This window comes from Vigna radiata, chromosome 3 (genome assembly GCF_000741045.1).
Source record: "Vigna radiata var. radiata cultivar VC1973A chromosome 3, Vradiata_ver6, whole genome shotgun sequence".
In the NCBI taxonomy this organism is placed as follows: domain Eukaryota; kingdom Viridiplantae; phylum Streptophyta; class Magnoliopsida; order Fabales; family Fabaceae; genus Vigna; species Vigna radiata.
Genome location: NC_028353.1, coordinates 8385339 through 8397704, shown reverse-complemented (window position 1 = coordinate 8397704; position 12366 = coordinate 8385339). Strand labels below are relative to the sequence as shown.

Below are 12366 nucleotides of genomic sequence, written 5' to 3'. Positions count from 1 at the left end.
GAAGATGCCTTAGTTGTCGCTAATTAAGAAAAGTGTCAACTAAGATTGAGTCAATGGTGCACCCAGGTTAAATTGATAATGGCTTTTTAAGGATGGGCTTACAATGTTTTTAATCAAGACCAAGTTTAATTAGATCTCAATTAAGACTGACTTAATCATGTTTTAATTTTATTATATTTCGGCACTTGAAACCAAGTATATATTATTGTTGTTGGATGCTTAGTTCAACATTAGCTAGGTCTTATATAAAATAATTACGTATTAAAGGTATTAAGGACTAAAAATTTCAAATAGTATTAAATTACTTTTTATAGTTATATATATTTGAAGAGTCAGAGGCTAAGCGACTTAAATTACTTTAAATCTATTTTATATATTACTTAAATTAAGAATAAGTGATTTAAAGACTCTTTTTTAAAGGATAAACTGTTAAGGGGATGGATATGCGAGAATGAGGGTGGTTTTTTTCTTTTTTATAATTTGGAAAGACAGTGTAGGTAATAATGATTGATGATGATAATAATAATAATTATTATTTAATTATTGTTCACAATTAATAATAATTGTATCATAGGTTATATGGGTAAATGAGTGTATAGTCAAAATTATTAAAGGGTTGATCGGTTCAAGGATCTATATTATTAAGCATCATCCAATCAAGATTATTATAATAAATGTTGATTATTAGATAATGAGTCGTAATTAGAAGTTTGTTAATTTAAATCTACTTTAAAATTTATAAATAATAGTCAAAAAGATAAAAAGATAGATAATTATATTTATTATTGATTGTCTGAATGTATGTGACATATACATTTGAAGCTTAAACAAAGAAGGATTTTAATTATGTGTAATAATGATGATGATATTTTATTAATACTATTAATATTATAACAATAATAATAACAACAACATTTTATTTTATCTATTTTAATTATAAGGCTATTATAGTAATTTTACCAATTTCATCTATTAAAACATTTTATTTTATTTATCATATTCATAAAATAATTCATAAATTCTTACAAAATTTTTTTAATCTCTTTATTTTCACTTTCAAATTTCTTAAAAGAAGCAATACAGATTTTACTTTTAAATCTTTCCAAATTCACCTAATAACTTTTTTATATCCATACTTTGAGAGTGAACACAACCCTAAATAGATCCTTAAATAGATTAATATATTTTGTAATGGTTTGAATAGAAAAAAGTATAAAAATCATTATTACACCAATGCAAAAAGTAGAAATTACAATCATTTTATATCAGTTTTAGTGAAAATAATATGAAATAAAAACACGGTAACATAATTATTTTACATCGGTTGATTTTTGAACCAATGTAATAAAAGAATATTACATTAATTGTTTGGCAAACCGATTTATATATTTTTTTTTCTTGTTTGAAAAAATAAAAAATTTAAAGGTGAATCGATCTAGTATGTTATTTCAAATTTAAAAAATAAAAATAAATAGATATTGTATTTGTTAAGATTAAAAATCGATATAGTATCCCATATGTTCATATTTACACTGCACATGTATTTCACACTTGTTTTCTCGCATTGTTTTCTTTGTTTTGTCCTCACTCCATGACAATATTATGAAACTTTTTTTCACTCTATTTTTTCTTTTGTTCTCACTATATATTTTTAGGTGATTTAGTATTTTTGATGTTTGCATTATGATTTTCAAGCATTTTAAATCTTTTTTCACTCACGACCCATTTTTAGAAACATTTCTCATTCGTGACGACCACATTTGTGGAGGGAGTCTGGTTGAAACTCATCGCTCTTATTCAGTTTCTTGTCACGATGCTCTCTTGCTCACTCTCCTCTTGTTTCACTCATGTTGACACTCTCGCTATTGCTCGTAGAAAAGTTGTTCTCTTATTCTATAAGTTCTCATCTTTTTCTCTATAGACAAATAGACACTTGTAACCTTATAGTTTAGAGTTTCTTGTTAGTATGTCTTTTTGTATGTGTGAAGGAGATGAATAAAGGACGTGCTTTTTATTTCACTTAAGTACATGTATTATATCGTTTGTTTTATGTAAAAAGTTTTAAATTTTTTACATTGATAATAATTAAATCGGATTCTAAATAACCGATATAAAAGATAATTTTTACAGTAGTATTAAGTGAACAAATAATAGACTAATAAACCCTTATAAAAGAAACACACATCAAATAAATATTAAAAAATTATTTATTTTAGTACGGAAGAAAGGTAGATTAATAAAAACCTATAAACAAATGCTTCAACTAAAAGTACATGAAATAAATATTGAATTCATACATCTAATTAAATAAATTGGAATTATTATCTAAAAAAAATAGATTTATAGGAAATCAGTAATTTGGAATGAATTTATTGTGGTTTGGTTTAAAGTTATTATGAATTGGTTATAATTATTTTGAATTTTTTTCACAAATCTAATTATATGTTTCATACTAATTTTCACCATATACATAATAAAATGTTTTTTTTTTGTTAATTAAAAAAATGTAAAAACGCATCACTAAAACAAATTGATATTTGCAATGCATTTCCAACGTTCTGACCCCCATATAAAGATTTATTCATGTTAGAAAAGAGTCTCATGTAATTGGTACTGGTGCATTTAACTACATTTCCTTTACTTTTTGGATAATAATTTTATCTCTATCCTTGGATGTTGGAATGGATTACTTTTGTTTCCACCCACGTTGGTAGACCTAATTAGTACTATTATGTTGTATGGTCTGAGTTTCCCACGCTTCTTGTAACATCACACTCAATCCCTTATCATAATAAATTGGGAAGAGACAAGAAAAGAGGGTATACACAAACTTTTCTAGCAAAAAAATAATAATCAAACTTTTAATTTGTTATCAATTTTTAAGGCCTGGTCTGTCAAATAATTAAGAAAGGTAATCTGTTGCAAGAAAGAAATGTTTAATGCATGTGAAATGTTTTTAATATACATATTTAAGGTAAATGTGTTATTTTCTTGTTTTAAGATGATTAATTAATGATTTTCATTTTAAACATTATAAAAATTCTTATAATTAGAGACAAAATTTTATTCATAAAAAGAAGTCATCGACAAATTATAATTATTGATGAATTTTATAGATGAATGTTTAAAATTTTATTTATCAACGAATTTTTCATTGATAAAATTTTTTGATAAAAAAATCTCTCTTTTTGTGAGTAATCATATACCACAAATCACAAATGACTAATTGAATGCATAGAAAATTGCAAACCACCTACAAGACATAATGGAAGTCATATCAATTTTTAAAATCACCATTGTTGGAGAGACACCCGTAATCTAGACTTACCATGACTTTAGAAGAGGTAACCTACTACAATAATATTGTTATAGGATATAATTAAAAATAAAAATTGTTATTACGTTTTTATCAATAATATTTATTTTTTATAATGACATAGGATATAATTATTATTATTTATAACTTATTCTTAGACAAACTAATCAATATAGTTTTATAGCATTACAAAATAAATCTTGATTTAGCTACTAAATATAATTTAGGGATACAAATTCGTTGGTACATTTATATTACCTAAAGATATTATCTACATGATTTTCAAAATAGTATTTTTACCCAATAATAAAATAATTTGTATATATGAATCCGTAGACAATAGGCTATTAATTTTTCTTATGAATTTTAGATACGGATCCAATAAAAGCATCTTAATTTTACTTTTTCTTCTCGTGCATACTCGATTTCGACTGTAACTAATTGACTTTTTTTTTTCATATATATTCATTATGATCTTGAAGTTATATAAAAAAAATAATATATGTAAAAAAAAGTGGAAATTATGAAGTTTGGAATAAAGGGAGTAATCTGTGAGAACAAACATTAAAAAGGGCACTGTTCGACCATGTAGGTGTGACGCTAAATGCTAAGAACATTAATGAATATGGTGCTAGTTGGAAAGCACGACGTGATGAACGAAAATGAGTTGTAAATTTGAAGTATTTGGATATGCAAGTTTGTCAAAGTGATGTACAAAGAGAGTAGAATTTAAAAGAAATTTGTGTAACTTGGCATTGACCTGAAGATATTCCTAAAATAAGATCTTATGATATGAGGTAATGAGAATATATTATTGGTCATTCTCTGCCATCTTTGAACAAACTTGTGTTTTGTATATGATTATTTACTACTCCACGAGGAGAAGAAAAACTAAATGGATTTTCATATCAAATCCAGATTTCAGAACCATTAAGTCATTGACCAATTAAACTCACAATTTATTTTTTATGTGACCCCCTTCCAGTACCACGTATGCTGGTTATATCAATCCAACAAAACATTAATGGTCTCATATGGAATGAAATAAATATGCATCAAGATCGATTGCTTCAAAGGAGAGAAGCAATAAAATATATTCAAAATCTTTAATTCAAAGAATGAAGAAAGTTCTATTTTTTACTTTTTAAATTATATGGGTGTAAAAAAACAAAATTACTCAAAAACACGATCAAGATCCATTTCTGGATAATAATATGTCATAGTATAAAATGTGATCATATAGGCAGTAAGAATATATATTAATTTTTTTAACCAGTAAATATATTCATAAATATAATTTATATACGTAAATTCAAAAGAATTAAACTTATGATACATTAATGGAGTTTAATTTCGGAGGAATAAAAAAGATACCAACATTTTGAGAAGTTTATAGCGGCAACTTTGCAAGCATGTTGAGAATGGGAGAATAAAATACAAGCTGAATAAACATAACTACACAGTTCTTCAAAATAGGTCGCAATGCAATTTTACTAAAACTTGGGAATTAAAAATTGCTTGGAAAACTATATTGTCACACGAAAATGATTTATTTGTTGAGTCTTCTTCCCCGTAACTTGGTTCAAACTAAATTCCAACACATCAAACAAAAAATTGTATGACCCATTTACCTTTTAGTTTTGTTAAATAACTTTAAATATATTTTACACGATCGTTTATTGTTCCACTCTCATATTTTTTTTTTTCATTTTCAGAAATGAAAATACGCCATATGTCCTTACAATTTTTAATTTTCTATAAAAGAATCTAATAACTTTGGAGAATACCTTTTTTTCTTACCAAAAAAGTAGATTTGTTATTTGTGCATTTTTTTTATGGAAATACGCATTACTAAAGTATTTATTTTAACAATATATTAATTTATTTAACCCAGTTGAATGTCATTTCTAACCTTTCATATATTACTAGGAACAAATTTAGTTTAAGGTTTTGTGACTTTCAACCTTGTACTGAAAACCTTTATTATGCAAATGACAAATATAAAATTGTAATCGTAATTAAAAATAGATAAAAAAATAAAAAGAAAATAGAAGGTTGTCCTAAAAAAATAGGAAGGAATACAAAGGTTGGGTCTTCAATAAACCTCGATTGAGATGGATGGTTGATCCCAATGACGTCGTGGTTGCCTTCAAAGTCAGTGGGATTAGGTTTTCCAATCCTGTGGGTCCCACTCATTCCAACTACCGTCGACGATAGAAAGAGCCGTGCCGTCAACTGGGTTGACCTTATGGGACTACCCCACGTGGATCCGTTCCCCCAACCCTAGCCGCCGTTATTGTTAACGCCGTTCTCAAATCCCTATAAAAAAATCTCTTTTCTTTTCCATTCTTTCAAATCCCACATTTTACCACCGTTTACTTATAACAATATTAAATATAATTTAGTTTACACATAGATATATAATTATGAAGTTAGTTTTTTAATTAAGGATTGAAATGGCTTGTTTTTTTGTTTTATGAGATTGAAATTGGAAGTTGAGAAGTGTAGAGAGATTGAGCTTTAAAATATGTAAAAGAGAATAAAGTAATAACATGGTTGAATTATGTTGTGCCTCTTTAACTTGTTATAACAGTAGTTATAAAGTTGAAAGAAGAAACAGAAGATTTTTTTAGTGTGGTTATTTAGTAACATGAAAACCCTGGCTAATAAGTAAACCCCCTACGGTCCTAGCCTAGGAGGCTTAATTATGGTGACGTCAATTGTGGCGAAAAAACGGCTGGTCCCTCGTCTGAGTTGTGAATCCTTAGAACCTTTTTGGTAGACCGCTTGCTTACATTACAATTACCTTTTTTCCATATTAAATTTATTGTGGGACCCCTACCTCAAGGTCCAAGGAGGGGGTGCATTGCCACATTTAATCTCATTTCCTTCACTGTTCTCACTGCCAACGCTAACTTTTCTTCTCTCTCTCTCTCTCTGCATTTCACTAAACACATGGAGAACCGACACCACCGTGAATTGACCTTCTTAAGCTCCGCCGGCGACTTCCTCAATCCCCCTTCCGATCACACAACCCGCAACACCGATCCTCCCATCAAAGAAATGGACTTCTTCTCATCATCACCTTCATCTCCGGCTACTCATCATCATCACAACCATGTTGGACTTCAAGATCACACTCATCGACAAGGATCACCACCACACGTCTCTCATCACCCTGTAAACGTGAGCTTCCCTACATGGATTTCTTCAATTCTGCATCACTGTCTACTTAATGCGAGACTTTTCCATTAACTTCTTTTCATTTTTCTATGTTCAGACCGGACTGAATTTAACTTGTGCAAGTACTGGATTCACAAAAGAAGAAAATGATGAAAATCATGAAGCTGAGGTTTGTATCATACCCTTAGGGATGGATACCATAAATCAAACTGTGTGATTATTTATCATGTGTTGGTTTTTGTTTCAAATAATATTTGTTTTGTTCTCAGCTGAGTTCCATTGAAAGTCAATTGCGGAGACTACAGGAAGAGAATCGTAAGTTGAGAACTGTGCTGGACCAGATTACCAGAAGCTATACCCAGCTACAAGCTCAGTTATTCATCACTCTGCAGAAACAAAAGCTTCCTCAGGTGGATTTATTATTATCCATAGATTTTCTGCATTTAAATTTTCTACTTTAGATTGATTCATCTTTTATCTTTCGAAAACAAGAAATAAATTGAAAAGGGTATTCTCATCTTACATCAGATCACCTTCTTTACGGGTTGCCCGATGATATTAAATTTTAGTTTTTTTTTTTTAAAAAAAATTTCAACCCTAACGAAATGGTTTGTTCGTTGTGTCTGTGTGTCTGTTCTTTAGTCAGTGAAGGAACAGGGTAGCGTGCTTCACTTAAATTTGAAAAACGTGTTATCTTCATTCACTGTCGTTTTTCAAACTCTTTCTACTAGGCGTATATAAAAATATCCATTCGTTCAAACACATTATGATATATCAGTTTAATTACTATTTGGGTTTTTCCAGACAGCTGCCAGGTATTTATGATATTTAATTAAATGTTATTATTTATTTCAAATAGGTTAAACATTTATCTTTTTTTTTTATTAATTTATTTTTCTGAAATACTTTATCTATTTAATTAATGTCATGAATATAACCCTTAACAAATCTCATTATTTGTTTGCCCCTGTGAGAGAGGAGCTTCACAGTTGAGAGCTCAGACACTATATATGAAATTCCCATTTCAACTAAACGACAATTAATACCAACAAGTACTTCCAGATAAAATTGACTTGACCCTCGCATATGAAGGAAAAGTCTTATCTAGCTGCAGATAATGCACTCCAGCGATAACTGAAGAAATTCACACACACTACACACACACACGTGGTGACACGTACTTGCACCGACAGTTAAAATCAAAAGTACTAACACATAACTGTCAAAATTCATACACACACGGATTTGTACACCAACAGTTAAAATTCATCGTGAAACTCCATATATAGTACTGAAATAATAAGTAAAACAGAATACGGAGGCAAATGGGACGGTGTCGGAACAAAAAAATGTGGACCCAGCTGGAGTATGCAGAAAGTTAGAGGTGGTAAATGAAGCATCAGTTTGTGATGAAAAGACTGATGGTGAGGTATCGGTTTGTCGCTCAAACAACGTTGAGGTATTGTCAAAGACAGATGATGATGAGGCTCCTCAATTGATAAAACTGAACCTTGGAAAACAGGCTTGTCCCGATGCTGCAGACGATGTTCTTGACCGGTCCTCCTCACAGAGCTGGGGCTCATCCAAGTTAGAAGAACAACCCAAAACTGCAGAACAAGTTTCTGCAGATCAGATTCCTCTCAGGAAAGCCAGGGTTTCCGTACGAGCAAGATCAGAAGCTCCACTGGTAATTATTTTACCAATTTTTTTTTTTTTTTGTGTACTTAATTTTTAGTTAGTCTTTTTAAGGGACCATTGCACTTAGATCCCTTATGCCACTAAAACAAGGAATCTTATAAAATGAGATGCACTAAAACTAACTTAATAACACTTGTTTTTTATTATGGAAAAAATAATATTTTCACCATCAAAAGAACTACTTAATATAATAATATAACAATACACTAATATAATGATTAATTGATAAATTAAATAAAGTTGTTACATATTTATTGGATAATGATATTTAGACAATATTTTTTTGACAACATTTGAACATTGATTATGTGTCAATCTGTGATTGGTAAAAAATTATTCTACATTAATGTTTATGATTATTATTATTGATTGTGGAGTAATTTTTTACCAATCACATATTGACACATAATCAATGTTCAAATATTGTCAAAAAATGTTCTCTAAATATTATTATCCATATTTATTAGTTGAAATAGGTTATCAACATTTATTGTCTTTTTTTTTAATAGGAGTAGAAGATAATATGTATTTTTAAACCATGTGATAGTAAATGACTCCTTAAAGATATTAAAAGCGGAAAGGATTATAATTATAATTTTTGAAAAAAAATATTTCAATTAAGTCATTTTTAAAAAATTACTAACGAACTTAATGTCATGTTATATATTAATGTGTGATTTCCTTTTAAACTTTTTTTTTTCAATTTATGTCATCATGTCTTTCATGTGACATGCAAAATATCATGTTATTAACTTTATTTTAATTTAGATTTTATATATAAATATATTTTGATTCAATTTACTTTTATTTTTTTCAAAATAAAAAAAATTGCCTCTCTCCAAATTAAAATTATATTTATTATTTATATAAATATTATAATAGTATTTTTCTATAAAAAAATAATCTTTTAACATATTACATTATTGTATACTATTAACTCATATTTTGTTAATAATAACTTTTATCACTAAATTTTAATATAAATATTAATAACATTTATACTAATAATAAATTTAGTTGGAATGAAAGCATGACAAATTTATTATTTGAATAAATGGAACTGGTTAATTTATTCTTATAAAAAAATGATTAATAATATATTTATTTTAAATACTTATTATTTTTTGTAAAAGTATTTATATTTAATTAGTTTTGATCTTATAAAAAAACATTGAATTAAAAATATATAATAATATGATATGATAAAAATATTTTTTAATAAAAATATCAATATAATATTTATTATATTTTTTAATTAAAAAAATAAGATTAAATTAAAGATAGGACTAAATCGAAACAATGACGCTGAAATTGATATATGATATTATCCTGCAACACTGACATGTCATGGGTGGCAACTTAAATATTTGTAATAAAAATTCAATAAATTAAAAAAGAATGAAAAATTGACATGTAACGTATTATTAACCCCATTAGTATTTAAAAAAAATAAATTAATTGAGTAACCTTTTAAAAAATTATGATGCAATTGAAACTTTTCCATCAAGAGATTGAAGTGAGTAATTAAGCTTTATCATTAATAGAATTGGTAAAGTATGTTAATTATATAAAGTAAATTGGTTATAAAGTAGTATGCACAACATCACAATTCTCTTTTTTTAGAATATTAGCATATATTATAAAAGTTGTATATATTAACAATTTATTTATTAAGTAATGAAATTTAAAATTTCTCATTAATGATTTGAAGGCATTGAACATATTCCTTCACCTTCAAATACAAGTTAAAATAATCAATTTTGCGTTTGTAAAGAAAGATGGTTAACTACTTTCTAATTTTTTATTCTATATAAAAAACTACATTTTCTAAAGCTTTCTTAAATTTATTATACTTATTGAAGATGTTATTCATATTTCATTGTAAAAGTATTTGCAACATATTCACATTAAATAAAATTGAAATCTGAATGTAGATTTATACTTGGTTTTATATTTGAATATAGCATAGCATAATTTACTTAGACATAGAAATTGATGTTGGATGATGGAGCATTTTCAGATCAGCGATGGTTGTCAGTGGAGGAAATATGGACAGAAAATGGCAAAGGGTAACCCTTGCCCTCGTGCTTACTATCGCTGTACTATGGCTGTAGGATGCCCAGTGCGCAAACAGGTAAATCTTCCTCAAAATCAAGCATGTTACTCTCTACTGCTGAAAATATTTATGATATGTATTCGCCAGGTGCAGAGATGCGTAGAAGACAAGACGGTGTTGATAACAACCTACGAAGGCAATCACAATCACCCTCTGCCACCAACTGCCACTGCCATGGCAAGTACCACGTCAGCCGCCGCCGCCATGCTCTTGTCAGGTTCAACAGCCAGCAAGGAAGCACTCACAAACTCTGCAGGATATTACTCTTCACTTCCCTACGCTTCAATGGCAACCCTATCAGCTTCAGCACCATTCCCGACCATTACTCTCGACTTGACCCAAAACCCCAACGCCATACACCTCCACCGCGTTCCACCCCATGCTACTACGTTCCCTCTCCCACTGCATGCTTCCGGTGGTCACCAATTTCTAGGCCACCCCTTGTTCTTCTCACAGAAGCTTCCACCTGCAGCATCGTCCCTACTTCATGCTCGACAAACTTCATCCATGGTCGAAACGGTTAGTGCAGCCATTGCTTCGGATCCAAACTTCACTTCAGCTTTGGCAGCAGCAATCTCCTCAATCATTGGAATACCTAGTAACAACAACGGAACTAGTGGTGCCATTGGATCGCCGCAGCTTCCTCAGTCATGCACTACTTTCTCCACCAACTAGCTTCCTCGACTCTTAGTTTTGAAAAAACTATATATTTTCTTTATTTAGATGAACTTTTCTTTTAAGTATTTCTTAGAAGAAGGAAAAAAAAATTACATAAACCAAATAAAATTTCTTTATGATTTTGAATAGAGTATATATGTATATACAGAAAAAAGAGAAGATTAGTGCACGTACGTGGTTGTTTTTATTTATTTTATATGAGAAAGAGATCAACAGTCACTTCTGGTTCTGAAAGCATGACTCTATCAACAAATAGTTTGAACCTCTTTTTTATACCGTGCAAGAGTTGGAAACTTATGAACTGTGCAGAAATTATTAATTTTCCGGATATGATTTATTTGATAAACCTGACATTTTTAGTTTAACTTCTGTGTGATTTTTTAAATTAGTTTTCACGTCTACGAAATCCTTTGCTTCTTAAATTTTTAAAGTGATTCTTAAAATTAGTTTACTTCAAACCATACTTATTTTAGAACAATATATTTAAGTGAAGTTCATAGACTATTAAGTTAATGTGTTTAATTCAAGACTATTGTACTTCTTTTAAAACATGTTTTAATGCCTTCTTCTTTTATGTGTCTTGAATTAAAAGAAGAATGCATTAAAACATGTTTTAAAAGAAGTACATTGAATGAATAGTCTTAAATTAAACACATTAACTTAATAGTTTATGAACTTCACTTAAACATATTGTTCTAAAATAAGTGTGGTTTGAAGTAAACTAAATTTAAGAATCACTTTAAAAATTTAAGACTATGAATCCATTTTAATATGTAATAGTATTGTTTTGAAACAAGAAAAGTTTTATGTTTCAAAGACTGAGTGATCTCTATTCTATTGGTCCTTAGAGACTTGTTGGATGTCTCTTGCTGCAACTAATTCTCAAGTTTTATCTCTTGAATCATCTATACCACTTGAAAGATACTTATAGAATACACTTTGACTCTTAAGTTAGATAAGGATTGAGTAAGAAATATTAAATATAGTAATGCATGTATGTGAAATTATACCTTAAATTTTTATTTATAGTATTTCTTATGAGTTTTTTTTTTTTTTTTGTTTAATCACCATCTAATTATACCTTAATCAATATTAATTGATTGATTTATGATTATTACCTAATTTTTATTATACAATCAGTTAGTCTTGTAAATTGATTAGAATGATTGGCAAAGATCAGTTAAAGTGGTCGACAAAAATAATCTATAAGATGATCTATTGAAAAGGGTACTATTCAACGTTCCTGTGAGTCTCACTTATTAATCGAAAAGATATCTACCATACATTTTTTATTATTAATATTATTGTGTGCATCTGGAAACATAGGAAACATGCACGTCCATTAATTGATAGAAGTGTGAACATGTTGAAGATC

At 28.6% G+C, this 12366-nt stretch overlaps 1 protein-coding gene across 2 annotated transcripts; it reads left to right on the top strand.

The window, feature by feature from the left end:
- The first annotated feature begins 6127 nt into the window (after nt 1–6127).
- Nucleotides 6128–11104, top strand: LOC106757244 (probable WRKY transcription factor 47). 2 transcript variants are annotated; one of them, XM_014639871.2, is made up of 6 exons: nt 6128–6502; nt 6597–6668; nt 6769–6909; nt 7812–8186; nt 10218–10331; nt 10407–11104. In XM_014639871.2, exons 1-6 carry the CDS (start codon nt 6272–6274, stop codon nt 10986–10988), a joined length of 1515 nt encoding a protein of 504 aa, XP_014495357.1. In that variant the 5' UTR covers nt 6128–6271; the 3' UTR covers nt 10989–11104. The 2 variants fall into 2 exon arrangements, with proteins under 2 accessions (XP_014495357.1, XP_014495356.1); XM_014639870.2 differs by having other exon boundaries at nt 6132–6502; nt 10401–11104.
- Nucleotides 11105–12366: the final 1262 nt, after the last annotated feature.